Raw genomic sequence first — 19,267 nt, 5'->3', positions numbered from 1 at the left:
ACGTAACGTACTTCAGCCCCGACTCGTCTCCCGTCTCATCTCGCCTCGTGACAGTCTCGCGTTCGTATAACCCCCGAGACATAATTTTCGATTCTGCATTAACTCCGCAAATTCCGTCCAACTTGGTGCACCAAGATGGTTACTTACCGTTCTTCTCTCCATGTTGAGTCCCGGAGGAAGATTCGTTTCGGTGTTATTTAATGTGCGATTATCTCGATACACGGCGTGTAACTAAAGGAAACAAACTTCGAGAGCGAGCTTTCCGCATCCAAACGTGAAAAAACAAATCATACACCTTGTTATATTCAGCTTGCGTGTAATTTTTATTCTTGACCTCAATGAATAATATGTTGTGATCATGTAACTGCAGGTAGAGGATGTGAGATAAGCAGATATTAAATGATTAACATAACGCGGGTAATTAATGAGATAGGTGGTAGATAAAATAGATTTTCTTTACTTATGATCCTTTTCTTATTTCCTTTTTATCGACGTTGACTTACTTTGATAGAATTTGGAGATACAAAGGTGGCGGAGAAGCTGTAAGGAGCAAATATAACAGTTACGTGTATAATATTTTTGTGCACTAATGGACTTTTAAATATGAATTCGGTGTAATAGTAAGGCTAATTATAAGCGAGAAGAGACGATGGCAAATAAAGAGATAAAAAATAGATAGCGAATAGAAAATAGATAAATAAATGTCTCGCGACGCAAGGAGCATTATTAGATGCAGGGAAAGTAACACTTGCTGAGTTTACATTCTATTCTGAGATCTATATTTTGTTCACGGTTATCAATTATTTACCTTCTTCGATTGAGAACATAATTAAAGACTCGTATTTGTGGATTCGGCTCTTTGGACATTTCGGCTATTCGGATCGATATTTTTTGTTGTTGAAAATAAGCACAGATATAGGCGAATCGTATAATCGAATTATTCATAAAGTTATAATTATTTGTTAAATATGATGAATTGTAAATACATATGTGTCGGCCTAAATTTCGACTCGGAATATCTCTTTATTCTCGGTAATTTCGCCAAATGTTCGTTAAACTTGGAAACATCATGCATAACGAGTGATCTTACACACCTATGTATGTCTAGTGCTTCGCAATATCAAAACATTTACACTTCATTTTACTTTCTGTTTGCAATTCAACTATCACACGCCCCGCTCTCGTTGCCTGCCACTTACATTTTTTTCTCCTTGCATTTCGGTTACTCTTCTCAAAATATTCTCTGATTAATTTTCAGTAACGCTCTTTAGTTAATCGCTAATATTTCTTCAATTAACAGAACTTTATACGGTCCTTATATCATTATTAATTTACGATTATACTTGGAAATCTCTGTGTGTACGTGGAAATGCATGATGTATCCCGAATCCTCCGTCCTAGCTTCCTAAACCAGCGTCCTGTTTCTCGCTGTTCCATCGTGGTACTTCGGATACTCGCTCGCAGCACTGACACTGGAACTGACATTCACGTAGGCACGGCGATTCGATCGGAGAAACACGAGTTAATTAACGCGACGTTGACTCCAGCCCGACCAATTAATTTAAGATCCGGCGAAATATTGAGTCGATGCGAAAATTTATACCGTTTTTAATTCAGTTCTTCGTTCAGAGATCCTAGAATTTCTACAGGTACGGGTAGTTACCGGAGAGATGGTAGGTCGTCGAACAAAATGGCGCATATTTAATTGATTAGTTTTATTCATAAATAAATATATATCATATATATATGTTTCGATTAAAAAATGGAACGAACATTTCCACCGGCCCAATCTTTTATTCATCCGATGGAAATCGTAACTAACCAATCGTAACCTAACTAACTAATCGTAAAAAGCAAGCTCACCGGTTCGTGACGTCATACTCGGTTGTGGAAAGGCACGCGATGCGCGAGGAAAGCGAAACAATCGGCGAAAAGCGCACGTCACCGCCCGCCGCTGAACGGCGATAACAATAGTCAACACTTCGCCTCTCCGACGTAGTTTAGCATACGCACATGCCTCGCGGACTTTCCCAAGTGTTCGAGACACGCACATATAATAATCCATATTCTCTATTTACTTTTATCAATAAAAGTGCTTCTAAAAATAATTTAAAGACCATCTGATTGGCTGAGCAGCCGTACGTAGAACGTAAAGGATTACCTGCAGTAAAGTAAATTAGTTATAACATATGGACACTTAATACTTCAACATCATAAGCAATTTTAAATGCAATAGCCAGTGCTTTTGCTGCGATAGCAAACGTACTATCGTAAATGTCATTTACGATAGTGAGTTGAGAATAGCTAATGTGTACATAATGCGTCGGTTATAATCTCGGATTAATTCGAAAAATATTTAATCGCACTCAGAGAAATGATTTAATAACAGCAGCTAAATCTCGTTAGCTAGTTTGAACATTTGCTGTCATATGAAAAGTTATTAATTAGAGGTAAAATGCATTTGCTATGAGATACAACATTTTTAGCTGAAATTTTTAGTATGAGTAGCTGAGATTAATTAACTGTACTCTCTCTCTCTCTCTCTCTCTCTTTGTCTCTCTTTCTTTCTAGTTACACCATATATAAACAATATGAAACACGTTCGTATCAATCGATCAATGGACTTACGATCCACGGGTCTCGAGTTCGATTCTATCAGCGCTTAAGCGTGTTTCTCAGATACGATGTAGCATTAAATCAAGCAAATGGCTAAATATCAGGCAAAATCAGCATAGACAGCATACATTTAAAGACAGCTTCTATTAAAAGAAAAGCAATAAATTTCTAGTCGGGAATGTGAATACAATTTTTATACTATGTTGTGCGATCTAGCTAATATTTCTCTCTCTGTAACGTCGAAATTCAGACAGCTAATAAATTTAGTTACGGTAGCAACGACATTAGCTGTGCATATTTCAGACGCATTTTAACTGACACAGCTAGATTTTAGCTCCTATGATTAATTCTTTCTCTGAGTGCGTGTTCTCGTTGCCGCTCGATTGTTAATTACGTGTTTCTCAGATTACATCGCGGTTTCGCAAGTATCAGTGTTAGTGTTAGTGTCGGTGTCAGTGACACGAGTGAGAATCCGGAATGCCACGACGGAGCAGTTTGGAGTCAGGATGCCGAATCGAGAAGCGGGGATGCGCGGTGATACATCATATATTTCGAGGTGTGTGAAATCGTTTATTATGCAGGAGATCTTCGGTCTTAATTGACGAATTGGTCGAGAGTATAGAATTAAAATTTAAGCTCTATTATCGTACTCTATTATCGTTTAACGACTTACGGGATCGGTAATATTTCCATGAATATTTGATTGAGCTATTTGGTAATCTTGTATTGAAATTGTTAACAGCAGTTTTAACTTTTTATCAAGCCAGATGTCACCAGAATTTTTGATCACACACGCGTGATATCCACATATTCGTGCACAATGACTGTTCATTATTTAAGAAAATGGCGGATATCTTATCATGACAATGATATATTATTTTTTCTTTCATACATGGTTTTATGTTTCACGTTACAAATATCATTCTGAAGAATATTTGATATATCGTTGCTGTTTTCTCGATTAATCAACAGTCACGATGCGTGAGTATGTAAATATGATGCGTGCGAAAAACTCCTGCGGCTTTGAGCCTAGTAAACGTTAAGGCTATTGTGCCGGTTTATGTACTTCGTATTTCTGTCACACGACAAAAAACATCGACTCACACAACCGAACACCGGTCCTCGGGTGTATAATTAATTATGTTCTCGTTCAAAGATAGTAAAATACTTGACAACTACGAACACCTTAGAAACTAATATAAATAAATTTCGCAAGTATTGACTTTTGCATTTAATAATGCTCCTCGATGCCACGATTCCGAATGTGTTTATATTTGCCAACACATTCTCTTCATTTCGGTTCAGCCTTGTTATTGTACGAAATTCAAATTTAATCTCTCTTGGTAAACACATAGCATTATTGGAAACACAGCTGTTATCTTTGCATTTACAGCTTCTTTTCTCAATCAGCTCTTTCAATGAATTTCAAACCTCATTGAAACTTTCAACGCCAAAAAGAAAGAAGAATGAAATTAGGAAGAGAGATGAGGGCGAAATACCTTATTTTTTTTTCATCCATTTATCCTCCAATTTTTTTTTCGATTATTTGATATCCGCTTATATCACATATTCTATTTATAGCTGAGTAAGTGGTATAATTAAGTTATATAAATAAGTTATATAACTATGCAATCATGCAATTAATACATTGCTGACTGAAATTAAGAACAAAGATAAGACGTCGGTAGGAAATTGGGATCGAATATTAAATAATGCTGAGATAAGACTCAACATGGAGAGAAAACGGCAGTAAATTACATCCGTGGCATCAAAGTAGGACAATAAAGCTCGTACAGCCGTTGTATCTCGAAATTCTCCGTTAATCCTTCAAGTTCAATGGAATTTGCGGGGTTATTGCGAACCAAAATTTCGACTCGGGACCGACGCGACTAATTCGGTTGAGCGATAAGAGATTATCGAGCACAGCTGCGGCGCATTAAATCAGCGTTCTCTCACATTTCATTGTAAAAGTGTAATATTTATAATATTATGTGTAATATTTACTCTTTCATTCCTTCCGTGCGGGTTACACGTGAAACTATTATCACCCCTCGTTAAAAAGAGCCGAAAACATAGAGGAGGTCAGGGGGGATGGGGTGGAATTAAGACGAAAATTTACGTCGAAGTTGGATATCGCGATACGAAGGCGAATTTTCGCGGCAGAAATAATTTGACGATCGAGAAAACGCGCGGCTATGTCGAAAGCGTAGCGATGCGTGATTCAATCTCGAACAGGGGGCGATATTCGAGAACACCATCGTCGCTCGAGAAGAGAAAGGACTCCCTTTCTCGCGAAGATGGAAAAAGAGAATGTATGTGTGTGTGAGAGAGAGAGAGAGAGAGAGAGGGAGAAGCGGGGAAGAAATGTCTGATTCTCGAAAAGCGGAAGTTGCACTTTTAGCGACGCTTAACCATATGTTACGGAGACGTTATGTGCAATTCCAACACACGAGAGCAGATCGCTTATCGATTGCCGCTTCTCACCGTCCCGCACCGCGATCTGGATCCTGCGCGAGGACGAAGAAGGGGGGACGGGAGGGCGGGAGAGAACGGGGGCCGCGCGAAATCGAGCTCGAAGTTGGGAATATTGTGATCCGATCAACCGTGAAACAGAAGGATCTTGATATTGTAGCGGCAGGAAGCGTTTTCCCTTAACGCGAATATTACTTCTCGGAGAGTCGGTATTGTTCGTTAATCTCTCTATTTTTTTTTCTTCTCCATATTCTGTCTCTTCTTTTCCTTTTATACGGGACGTCTCGCGATCTTGATTCCAACGACGGATTCGCCGGCGAATTCAGAGTCAATTTTTCCCGGGCAAAGATGTTCGAGCATTGGTAGTTTTAGAATTGCAAACGATTGAGAGAGAGAGAGAGAGAGGATGGATTTTCGCGAAATAAGTCTCAGGAAGGCAAGCAATCGTGAATCGTGAAACTGTGCTCTTCGATTAATATTTCAGGCGGACTTCAACTTCGACTTTTATTATGCAAGAGAAGGAATACTTTATTATTTGAAACTTAATTTTTCAAAGATGCACAAGATGTCTCTTAACTGATGTTCATTAATTACGTGTTTTATATTGAGAATTGAGTCGATAAATCTTGAGCCACTTTTTTCTTATGCAACGTGTATGATAAAGTAGTATTCATTCAAACATTGTTAAATTGGTGTGAAAGATCTGTTATTTTGTAATTAAATTCATACAAGGAATTTGGATATTAAAAGGATAATTAGAAGTCTAAAAAATACCGGGTCAATATTATTCATTTTTACATATAAAAATTATTAATCCTTCGGAATTGGATAATTGGATTTCCTATTTTACTTGACAAACACGACGAACCTTATCCACTAATCTAATATATTATTATTATTATTATTATTATTATTATTATTATTATTATTATTATTATTATTATTATTATTATTATTATTATTATTATTATTATTATTATTATTATTATTATTATTATTATTATTATTATTATTATTATTATTATTATTATTATTATTATTATTATTATTATTATTATTATTATTATTATTATTATTATTATTATTATTATTATTATTATTATTATTATTATTATTATTATTATTATTATTATTATTATTATTATTATTATTATTATTATTATTATTATTATTATTATTATTATTATTATTATTATTATTATTATTATTATTATTATTATTATTATTATTATTATTATTATTATTATTATTATTATTATTATTATTATTATTATTATTATTATTATTATTATTATTATTATTATTATTATTATTATTATTATTATTATTATTATTATTATTATTATTATTATTATTATTATTATTATTATTATTATTATTATTATTATTATTATTATTATTATTATTATTATTATTATTATTATTATTATTATTATTATTATTATTATTATTATTATTATTATTATTATTATTATTATTATTATTATTATTATTATTATTATTATTATTAGAGGAGAAACATCAAAAACTAACATAGATAAAAAGTCGATATATTGTTGTTTGTCAATTGTATATGAACTTTGTTTACTGCGTGCAATAGGTGGAACTGAAGTGACAGTTTTATTCTTGCAAGAATGTTCGGTTATGTTATTAGCGTTAGTTGATGTTTCAATCTGCTGATCTTCTTCTCGAGTTATCTTCTTGTAAAGTTTTAAGTCACAAATCAGTAGAAAGTAATTTATTGGGCAATATTATCCTTATAGTGCAAGTTCTGAATTTCTTAAATCACTTCGGATCTTGTGCCAATCTTTATCCTCTGTCACTGAACCAAGCAAGATAGATTAGAGTTAGGTTGTTCTGTGAACCGACATACCTGAGTTTATTGGTCTTTCAACCGACACACCTAAACTTTGCTGTGAAATATTATCTCACGGTATACACTTGCAGCTACTGGTGACTGATTCTCTCTTGTTTTTCTTACATTAGTTTTGTTTTTCATTCCTGAACTGGCTGCGCTAGTTTAAGAAGGTGACATTCCGATATTCACTATCAATATTAAAAATGTACAGTATACGTGATATGGAACTATAGATTTTCAATACTGGCAGTGAATATCGGAACGCAGCCTCCTTACTAAGAATTAGTGCAGGAATAAAAACAAACCTTTTGTTTCTTTGCTTTGGATGGTCAGAAAGAAGAAGTCAGGGAATCCCTGTCCACATAATAAAATTATGTAGTATTAAAGATAATATGTAAAGAGAGAGAGAGAGAGAGAGAGAGAGAGAGTACAATAAATATACAAAATAATATAATTTCAGTGCTTTTATTTTATTTTTTGACAATTTCCTGGTAGATATCATGAATATGTCGGTTTTGGGATCTGCTATTTCGAAATGCCATTTCTCCAACTTCTCAAAAAGTAGTTATTTACAAGACAATATATAATAATTTTCAAAAAACCGCAATATATTTGGGGAGAAAAATGTTGCCGCTTTGCATCATTCATGCACATAAATTTCAATTCTACACCTCCAACAATGTTTTAGAACAAAATGATACGTCAAAAACAAAATGATATGTCGCTCTTGGTATTTCCCCTCTGTAATTATTACGGATATATGCTAGTGCGAGGGGCCGATTAGCCGGATTTTACTCAACAATCCCAGCTCCATTAAACATCGCCGAAAAAATGGCTCAAGACGTCCCGACCCGAGCTTTCATACGGAACGGCGCCGTGTGATTAACGAGCGTCAATTAAGAAACATCCCGCATAATCTCCGGAGAATTGAAAATCCGGCCCGGGGAGAAATCGGCCCCGGAGATTTTCGCTCGAGGGGGGATCCATCCCGTCGAAATAACGATCGCGGGGCTGCGCGATCATCCCGCACAGCGCTCTCGCGAATTCACCGGCTAATTAGCCGTGGGAAAGCCGACGGATCGATTCGACGCGAATTAAACTCGCCTCCCATCGTCTTCTTCACGGGATGAAGTGAGGGGGGGGGATGTATCAACAGATACATCGCCGCTCGGCGTGCGCGCGTCTTACCTCCTTGTTGTCCCAGCGCTTATATCGCCGCCACTCGGTGAAACCGGGACGTCGATACTCCAGGGTGTAATCCTCGACGTACTCTTGACCGCGGCCGTGATCGTAACGACCCTGTGTCTGCACACCGGTGACGACGTGGGCGCCCGGTAGGTCGACCTGAAGCCACTCGCGGACCCCTTTCTCTATCTGGCTTTTTGGGCACCAGGCACCCCCGGCGGTCTCCTTCCGGAGTCTATTTGAAGAACACGTTTATTAGAAGCACGGAAGTAAATCCTAACGATCTCAGCCGGCGATCGTGATTCGATCGAGCGCGGCAATCACGATCTCCACGAGTCTCGCGTCGCGTTAATCCTCTATAACGCCCGATTTTTCGCTCCTAAAAATGAAGTGGAAAAAGTTGTACAGGGTGGCTCGCATAACTCTTAACAACTCGATATTTTGGGAATTATTTCATCGATTTTAAAGAGTTAGGTGTCGGATTGTATGGATTTGAAGGACCCTCAAGCCGGAATGGTGATCGGTTTCTCTTGTTGCTTGAATGGAACGGAGGTTAACTTTAAAGTTTTTTATGAAGACACTTATAATAATTATATTTTTGAATTCTTTGAAAGAAAACTTAGTTTTATCTAAAACATTTTTTATCAGATGCTTCTATTAAATAATATATTGAAATTTTGAATATTTAATAAATTGAATAAGTCAGGATAGATTGTTGTAATTTTGATCTCACAAATGCTTCGTGTAGCTATAAATCGAAACTTCACATTATCATAATTTTTAATAGAAGAGTCTGACAAAAAAGTATTTCCGACAAAATTAAGTTGTTCTCTTTCACAAAACTCAAAAACATAACTTTTTATAAGGATTTCCACTTCGAATTTTAAAATGACTTCCGTTCTACTCACCTAACAGGAGTTGGAGGACTAACTTATATTCCAGTTTGAAGGCCCTCCAGATTCGTACAATTCAAGACTTAAATCTTTAAAATCGATGAAATAATTTTCGAAATATCAAGTTGTTGAGAGTTATGTGGGCCATCCTGCACATTTCTGCTGATAGATTATTTTATTTTTATTTATTTCGATTCTGTTCGATTCGATTTTTTTTTTATATGATGTATCGGACACGTTTCTGCGTCTGTTCACCTGCGACTTTATTTTATTCATCAGAGTTTTAAAAATATTTCAATATTTTTGAAATTTTATAGTTTCAAAGTCTGATATATATAAAATAAAATAGCAGATGCGGATAGGAGTATGCGGCAGTTTTTTCAAAGTTACACGGAGAAATAGTGAATTAATTGATACCATATGCACAAGAGAGATAGAGAGAGATATATTTGTTTTTTATAGTGTCAGAATTTTTATTCCGCTTTGATGTTTACATCGGTACGTTTCACAATTTAATTTCATCGTGTCTTTGAATCAAACATGGCACGAATCACAGTGTGAGTTTTATTTAGAAATTCGATTTTATTAATAATTTAAACAAACTAGAATTATGAATTATTCGCGAACACCGATCGGACATGTTCGCAGAACGACACTTCTGCAAATCGCCGTGCATAATTTATTTGCCGGAAAGATGCTAAAAATATGCGCGCGACAGAGAAAGAGGTTATCGGTCTACGGTGACATTTTGTGAACGAGGAATCGCGCGTATTTTCGCGGAAGAAGAGATCTTCAAACTTTTAATTCCGAAAATGCCGTGGAATTATCGTTTTCCCGTCTCGTTGGTCATAAAAAGTCCGTCCACGCAATTATACCGCAGTTCTGTTTCTGTCATGTTTACTTTCTCATAATAACTTTGCATACCGCTAACTGCTTATATGAGTGTTGCACTATAAATAAAAGTCTCACAATATTTTTCTACTATATAAGACAATTTTATAGTTTTGAAGGCTGGGAAAAAACCACGTTTTCCCCATTTTTCCGCGAATTTTTTCAACTTTTATCCCAAGGGTAGAAAAATTTGTTTAGAAAAGTTCATGTGTGTTCGGTTAAAACCCGTCACATTTACCTTTTTTTCGTAAAGAAGATAAGAAACCGGAAAAATCCGCGGAAAAATGGAAAAAAGCCGTTTTTTCTGAATTCTCAATATTATAGACAATTTTATTTTAACGCGATAGTCATGGGATATGGTTGAACGAGTACACAAATACATGTTATGGGTACAATGACGCTGCAACATTGGACCTCCTGTAATTTGTAAAATTGAGAGAGAAAGATTGTCGAATGCAGTCTGCAGTTTGTGGAAGAGGAGTCGCGGGAGGGTTGAACTTCGAGTTTTTAATTTCGGGAATGTCACGAAATCGTCGTTTTGCCGTTTTGCCAGCCGTAAAAAAAAAACCCATTCGCGCATTGATACCAATGATGCAATTTCGTTAATATCACGTTTACTCACTGATAATAACCTTGTACAGTGTGCTATCATCCCGGAATTTTGCGCCACACAGTAAAACATTTTGTGCTTGAAACGGTCCACTGAAATGTTGTGTTACTTTAACTTGGGGAATGTGTTAAAAAATACACAAATTTGTTAAATTATATTTGAATATGTTAACTTAACATTATATTTGTATACTTTCCAACATATATTTGTACATTTTTAACAAATTCCTCATGTTAAAGTAACGCAAAATTTCAGTGGACCGTTTCTAACACACAAAATATTTCGCTATGTATAAATAATGTGCGTAATTTTATAACTCTCTTTTAACATATGATAATTTTATTTTAGCGCAGGACAGCCGTGCAATTTGATACAAATATATGTGACGAATACTGCGATCATAATGCGATATTAAGTCCGTCGCAATTTGCAAAAGTGAGAGAGGAAGATTATCGCACGGTCTACGGAGTTTGCAGAGGAGGGTTTCGCGCGCTCATAGTAGTAGGACAGAACCACAGACTTTTAATTTCGAAAATGCCACGGAATTATCGTTTTACCATCTTGCCGGGGCGTAAAAAGTCCGCCCGCGCAATTATATCGCGCAGTTCCGTCCGTACTCCCCGCGAACTCCGAAGAACAATTCGCAAGACCATTTCTGGGTTTTAAGAACTTCCATGTTCCGTAAAGTGTACTTAAACAGTGAATCCGTGATTCACTCACGCTTTCCCTCCTGCTTCTCTTTCCCCTCAATCTGCTCCTCCTCCGCGCCGTTTCCAGTCTCTCTCTCTCTCTCTCTCTCTATCTATCTCTATTTCTTCCTCACGTTTCGCATCGATTATTTACGTTTGTGTTAAATGGCGGTAATAAAAGTCCGCGCTGCCTCGGCCACTTCTGGCCGAGTGCCGCCTCGTACTTAATAACAAAGTTAACTTCGCCGTAGATCGAGAAGATTTCACCTCGTTCCGGGCCACCTCTCGCCGACGATTGATTTCCGGATAGCGTTTGCGCGCCACGTCGACTCCGCCGCGTAACTCGGCTCCTCTTATCATGAAAGAACTTTATCGTCGCGTTTCTCGCGACGTTCGGCGACGCTCGTATCGATGGCCGCCGGGGCCGCCGCGGGAGCTTCGCGTTATTAAGCGAATCGCGGAAACAAAGTGCGGGACGTACTCGCGAAAACTCTCTACGTGTGTGGAGTGTCAACTAGGCGAGCGGAGCACTCGCTATTAATATTACAAAGCCGACCGACCAGGTGAGAGAGAGAGAGAGAGAGAGGGAAAGAACCGTGGCGTTTTCTCTTGCTCCCGCTATCGCTATCTCGCATAACATCGAGCTATTTTTCGTTTCGTTAAAGATTGCACACCCAGATTCCGCGTTGCGAAACTTCGTTGCCGAACAATGAAAGAACAATGTCCCGCGGCCGTGGCCCCGTACTTTTATTATCGAATCTTTACATTCTCCGACAATATACCGATGAATATGTACAGGGTGTCCCAGATCAACACGGACAAAGCTTGCAGAACGAAGACGTAAACGACTGAGGTGAACACAAAAGTCCCGTACTGTTTTGCGATATTCGCAATAGTTAGCGAGGAATTGATTAATCTGTGTGAGCTAATGAGCGCAGGGAAACGGTAGGCCGGACTCTGTGTAAAGAAAAATAGCTTATTTCTGAAGATCCATCAACGATGGGGATCAACTAATAACGAGCGAGCTTATATAGAATCCGCTTCCCGTGCGCTCATTGGCTCATACGGAATAATTAATTCCTCATTAACTATCGCGCAAATTTTGCAAAATGGTACACGACTTTTCCGTTCGGTTTCATCCGATCTACCTACACATCACGGATCCCGAGAAAATTATCAGATACCCTGTATATATATACATGTAACATTGTACGGTGCTCCTTTCGTCGGGCTGCCTTTACATACTTCCATTATATATATATATGTGGGTATATGTGGATGTGTCTGTGTACACACACACATATATATATATAGACACTGACACGCGTACACGGGAGGTTCCTTCGGACCGGCAATTTGACGTGTTCGAAGCTTCGAACGGTCCTCATTTATCAGGCGCGTCTGACGGCTGATCAATGACCGCCTTTATCACTGTTTTAATTATCCCCGTAATAATCTGCCCAATCCGTCTCGTGCGATTTACATATCGTAGGAAATTTCGCTTAATTGCAACGACATAGTCCCGTTCTCTCGCGAGAACTTTTCGCGGCCCGACCCTGACGACCGACCGCGAGACGCCGCGAGACGTTTCCCGTGTGGAAAATTTCGTGGGATCTGCTTCGAGTCCGGTGAGATTTCCGAAAAAAATTAAAGTCTCCGCTTAGGAAATTCATACAGATTCGCGTTGGAAGTGAAGCGTTTCAAGCGCGCTATTCCAAGACGGAAATTCTAAGAAATTCCATTTTCTCTTCCCAAAGTTCTCCAAAAGATATTGATGGTTTCTATTTTATGTGAGAATGAAATCTGACACGCTTTGAGTACGTACGTTTTGTATAAATATTAAAAAAATATTTTAAATGATTAATCTTTTTAAGAGCGAATTTACTAAATTGAAGAAAAAACGATTTTATTTTTCAGTGGCACAAGTGCATTGAGATTTCTCATTTCCTTCTGGAAATTTTGCCGGCGAATGTTTATTCACAGTACTGTTCGTTATATCTTTGTCGACAGTGTTTGAATTAAAAGGAAAAAATTGAATGCGTCTAAACGTGTACACATACGTGTCAGTGATCCTGAAAAGGTTAAAGTGTTTCAAATTTTTTATATTTTTTAAATTTTTTATTCTGTATAAGTCAATAGTTAATATTAGAATGAGATTCTCTATTTGATTCCGTAAAAGAATACCCCGATTTTACACGCTAAAAGAAAAAAATGTAATTTCCACAATATTTCTGCTCCCATTCTAGATAGAGAATTCATATTTGGAACAAGAATAGGATTTCTATTCGGTATCCCACAATGAACCAGCATGAGCACAATTGATTGTGTTTTCTTTAAATGACGTAATAGAATCGATTGTCCACGATTTGTCCATCTATTATTCTTGTTTTCCACCAAGCCAAAATGAACTGTTAACAAACGAAACTAAGAAAACAGACAATAATCGTGAGGAGCACACCTGTGTTTCCTTTAAATTGCATATTATTGAATATAATTTTCTTTTGAATATTACTTTTAAAAAGTTGATTAATTAGTCTGTTTTCAACGGAAAAGTTCGTAATTTTTAACTTATTTTTACAATTTGTTTTTGTTTGACAAAAAAATATCTTTGATAAAAAAAAGTCTGTCTCAACTACATTTCTTGGAAATATATTACAATGTTAGCTTAATTGAATTCAAGTAGTGTTTTTTTAAATTTTATTTCATTAAACATGTTTGGAGAAATAACGAATTTAATTTCCGTTCATTTCTGTGGAGAGCTTAATGATGTTCTATGAATACTTAAATGTACCTAAATTGAGTCTAAAGTAAATTTTAGATTTTATGCATCATGTAACTTTTTTGTTCGCCAAATTTAAATTTTGTTCTTCATTGGCTTTTGCTATAAAGTCAGTATTTTTAATCTCTTAAAGAAATGGTAAATAGAGATAGACACTTTAATTTTTCACGTACAAATTATTTGGAAGGAGCTCATTTTTTCTTTACTTTTTTGAAGCTGACTCGCTATTTTCTTACTTTGTCTCATACTTGTTTTTCGAGACAAATTTAGGTATTCTAGAGCAGAACTCACGCAGTAAATTCTACACTGAGAAAAATTTCCATCGGATAAACCGATTAAACCGATGTATCTGATTGTAATTTTTATTGTCCGATCAAGTGATGAATATCTTTATCCAATGAAGTATTCGATGAAGTTACCGATGCAATTACCGATCTACCTAATCGGAAAATTAGCCGCCCTTTGTATGTTGTGATTTTTATCGGATAAATGCAGGATTTGATCGGATGAAACGACGAAACGATCGGACATTCCACTTGATCGGATATATCCGTTTGTTACTTTTTAATTGGATTATCCGACCAGACATGGTTGGATATTTTTCTCAATGTTGGAAAATCTTGAGAAATTTCCATGCGGAATTTTCGTGCTCCCCGTTCCCGACGATCGATCGCGAAGCGCTTGTTTCACGTATTATCGCGCCATATGTCGAACGAAAAGCTTAATTTTTTCCAATTTCCTCGTTCCGTCCGCTTCCGGGCGTCGGTAAATAAATCGATCAATCGAGCGAAAACAAGCCGTCACACGTGTTACACATTCGACAACGCGCGGCGTCACGTTATCTCTCCTTCCCTCTTTTTCTCCCTCATTCTCTTTCTCCCTCCCTTCCTCTTTCTCCTTTTTAATCGCGAAGTATATATAACGACCGAATTAAATCGTAGTAAAGCGCGATCGTTCTCGCCGGGGCGGAGATTACAGTTCACTTAAAAATGCCGCACCGTCTTCCTCGGTCTGTGTGTTCCCTCTCTTTATATAAAACGTAATTGCCGCTTCTCTCGGGCCGAGAGAGAGAGAGAGAGAGAGAGAGAGAGAGAAAGAAGCGCGCGATTGCGCCGCTTGACAGTCGCAAGCGCGCCCGGCATATAACTCGAAGAAAATTAGGTTTGAATAAGTTAAATTCCCGGCCCGGCGAGCGTCGTGTCGTCGAATCAATATCGCTGTCGCGCGCTCTGTTGGAAAAAGTAAACTTCCGCGGATATATAGCGCCGAGATAGAGATGAATGGCGAGTCGTCGAGTTATAAACAGAACGGCCCTGCCGCGAGCGGTCGGCAGGGCGGGCGGACGCAAGCGTGAAATATAGGTGGGACAGCGATATTCGCGAAGAAGCGAGCGGAAAATAATGCGTGACACTCGCGATCTCGCAACGCGCGTTGGAACTCGCCATGATGACACCCGTTCGCCGGACGTTGTCGGACGTGTCCTACTCGCGTTACATTAAAACGGTTAGTGTGGCGTATCTATCTCTTCCCCCCTCCCCCCTCTCACACTCTCTCTCTCTCTCTCTTTCCTTCCCTCTTCCTCTCTTAACGTCGCGAAAAGGGGCACGTCGTAAAAGTAATGCACTCACCGGCCATTTCGCGGTCCGACGTTCGTCACATACGACGAGGACGCAGTGATAGCTGAATCCGGTATGTCACCCGACTCCATCCCCAAGGACTGGTTGCATGATCCTGAAACAGGAGCGTGTTTATAAACTTAAAGTGAAAACGACGTGTCGCAGATTGCGCGCGTCGTCGCGCTTTCGCGTCCGATCGTGCGACAAGCGCGGGACGTTTCCCGGCAGACTAATCGGTCGCGCGGGCTGATTTGTCCGAAAAATTACGGATTCCAGCTGGGGAATTTCGCGAAGATCCCGGATCTCAAAGACGCGATTCTCCGAGAGCGGGAAATCCGAGCAGATCCAATTTGCTCCCCGCGACGTCGCCTCGAAAAGATCTTTTCTCGTTTTCAGATTTATTCGGCAAACTTTACGAGACGCGGAAAGGTAAATGAAAACGAGAAATTGACAAGAGGGAGGACGGAAATGGGAAAAGTTACGTGGGAATTTGGGAGAATTTCCGCTGAAAAAGAGAATATTCGTCGCAGATTTGTTATTTAAAAAGGCTCGTGTTAATTTCCTTCGATATTAATTCCATACAAGGTTATATTCCTTTGTAACATTCAGCCAAAGAAGCCAATAATTTCTCTATTATCCGTCTTAATCGACGCGTAATGATTGAGGAATATCACGATCGACGTATGTAACTTTCATTTTTTATTTCATCGAATAACTGGTATAAAAACCAAATTCCTCATTCGACTCCATAAAAATTTACCAATCGGACCATCTGAAAAAAAAAAAAACAAAACACGAGTTTCCGTTCCGATCGTAGACAATCTGTATCTGGATAGAATTTCCGGCAGGTATCACGCAGCGTAGTAACCTATTTTGGGAGAAATTTCGGCGATCCGTCCGGAATCTCTGCCGTGCCTGGGGAGATCTTGAGAAATTTCTGCGGCGAAGTTACGCTAGCGACACCGATTCGCAACGAAGCGTACATAATTACTATACGTGTGACCGACAAAGAACACCGAGATTCACAACAATCCTGCTTCTCCTGAATAAACAAAAAAATACTCAATGACCCTAGGAGAGACGATCGATCGACGAATCAGATCTCTCGTCTATTACCTATTTCCGTTTTCGATTGCTTCGTCACGGCTCTCTCGAGCTGTCTCCGCGGCCGAGCGACTCGATAATTATTGCTCGTGATTACTCGGAATAAATTTAAGTGTTCATCAAGAGCCGAGCGTCTCACGGACGAGCTTCGCTTTCGAAATGCGCGACGTTCCACGTTGCGAACGACCTTCCTAAATCGAAATTTTTATGCCACTTTGACACTCTTAAAGATAGCTTGCGCGTGTTTAGCTGATAGACTAATGAAAACCTATTTTGGCGACATCGACGCTTGTTAACTTCTCTTTTGAACCCTTAATTCAACAGATTTAATTTTAACGTTACCTTGAATAACCCCGTTTTGACGTTGAAATAACAAAAACAGAAATTTAAGACATCAGGTTCAAATAAGAGTAAGTTATATTATTATACTGAAAAAGAAAGTTGCTACGTCCAAGTAAATATTTGCTGAGGGATATTGGAGTAATTTATCTCATTTGGATCAAGTAAATGTTATTTGAATGTAGCGTCTTAAGAATGTTGTCACACATAGTATTATTTGTTATTTATTACGATTGCGTTGACTACAAAGTCAATTTTTGTTACCATTCCATATTTGCTACTTTACAATAATTACACTTAAAATGATTATAATTCATGGCAAACAATTCACATGGGTTACTCGGAATTTATTTCATAATTGCAATCCATATTACAATAACATTTACATTTATGCTTTTCTCGGTTGTGATTTGTTGACCATGTCATTATCGTTCCAAATATCATACATTTTTTTCTCAGTATACTGTGTTCTAAAATCAAAGGTTTAACGTAGAACCAACATTTCGATTCGAAGACGACTCCCACGAAGACGAGCGTTCGCGATGCGTTGCCCGATGCTCCATTGCGAGGCTTTTCAAAAGGAATCGATTGATAGAGACAATAGTGCATGGCATCACTATCGAACCGGTGGCACACGAAAAGAGAGAGAGAGAGAGAGAACACTCTTTAAAGTTCGAGTATGTTCGCGGGAATCACGAACATAAACAGCAATTACGTCGTCGTCGTCGCAATCGTTGTTCGCGAAGTTGGGATAAGTGGCAAATGGCTGGAAGCCTCGAGGCGCATCGCCGCCGGGATATTATCCAATCGCTATACTTATTAGTCTTTCAGCGATCTCATTCACGTTTCAATTTGCGTTACGTTTACTGTCATTCGGTTGTAATCTTTCCATTAAAGTTTTCGTCGGGCAACAAAAAGCTGCCTGCCGGCGGGACTCCCTCCGGTCCGTCCGTCGGCCTGACCGTCCGTCCGTCCCGGTCGTTCGTTCGTCCCCGTCCTCGTTCATCCATCGTGTCGCGGAAAATTCATACCGCGTGGCGGATCAATCGCCCTGAATAAATTTATTCGGCGAGATCGAGCGGCGATCCCCGCTGTCTCGCGATTTTATTTACAATTAAGAGGGGCGCGCGGTCGCTGACGTTCGTTTCGCCGCTACGCTGGATAAAAATTCCCGATCGATTCGCGCTGCAATTTTATCATCGGCAGCTCGCCGCAGGAGCGAGAAAACGAAGTCGGCGACGGCGATTCCGACGATTACATCGCGATTTCGATGATCGTTTCGCGACATTACTTTTTTGTTGAAACGAGAACGACGAGCGAAAGTCGCGAGAACGGCGAGAGCCCTTGGATTTTCTAGTTGAGAATAGCGTTGCGCTTTATGAAGCGTCGCGTAAGACTCGACGAGGTAGAGAGAGAGAGAGAGAGAGAGACGCGATTACCCCGGACTGAACTAAGTTAAAGCAAAGACGAATAAATTCCAAAGTAGGTTAAAATTAGATTAGAAGAAGCTCGCAGCTGAGCGATTTGTGGAACCGACTTTGTTAATTAAATAATGCCGCTAACTAATGTAGGAATATTTTATGAACGCCTCTTTGCCTCGTTGCTTTGGGATGATGACCCTCCGACACGACCGGCTTTGTTCTTTATATGTAGCGTGTCCTAATTACACAGGCCGACAAGCAAATTTTTGTCAAGTAACTCTAATCAGAGTAGGTGTTTCTTACAGATTTTCGGTCACGTCAGGTTTTAAAGTTACTTTGAATTTTAAGATGAGAAATCAGCGATTCATAAAAATATCGTGTGATAACTCACTATTACTTATCGACTAAACACATTCTAGTTATTAAAATGTTAAAATTCGAATGTGACTTATTTACAAAAGCACTTTAAGAAAGCCTATTTCTTATATTAGGATTTAATAAAACTTTTTTTACTGTGAAAAATTTGTTTTATCGGCCATTTCAGAATTGTACTTTTTCCAGATATTTTTAATAAAATATCAAGAAGGTTTTATTATGAAGAGAAATGGAATCCATAACATTGAGATCCGACTATTCGTTCTTGCTAATCTTGCCAAACACAAAAAAGTGCCTGCTTTTCTACGCATTGTAACAACCAAATATTTAATATTTAACAAACAAATATTTTTGCTATAATATTTGAGGCGGTTTTTATCTCTTTGTTCGTTTTGTTGATAAGAAATCAATATGTAAAT

At 38.3% G+C, this 19,267-nt stretch overlaps 1 protein-coding gene across 1 annotated transcript in view; it reads right to left on the bottom strand.

The window, feature by feature from the left end:
• The window catches only part of LOC106749404 (discoidin domain-containing receptor 2-like), a 191,219-nt gene that overhangs the window by 41,818 nt on the left and 130,134 nt on the right, over window positions 1–19,267 (bottom strand). Inside the window, exons 3-4 of the mRNA XM_014628806.1 lie at window positions 15,622–15,724; window positions 8,135–8,366 (exon numbers count right to left, since the gene is read on the bottom strand). Coding sequence (XP_014484292.1) covers window positions 8,135–8,366; window positions 15,622–15,724 — 335 coding nt within the window. The remainder of the gene's footprint in view (window positions 1–8,134; window positions 8,367–15,621; window positions 15,725–19,267) is intronic.

This window comes from Dinoponera quadriceps, unplaced genomic scaffold (assembly GCF_001313825.1).
Source record: "Dinoponera quadriceps isolate SergipeBrazil2010 unplaced genomic scaffold, ASM131382v1 scaffold3386, whole genome shotgun sequence".
NCBI classification, from domain to species: Eukaryota; Metazoa; Arthropoda; class Insecta; order Hymenoptera; family Formicidae; genus Dinoponera; species Dinoponera quadriceps.
The sequence above is the reverse complement of the archived record's forward strand: the minus strand, read 5'-3'. Positions and strand labels throughout refer to the sequence as shown.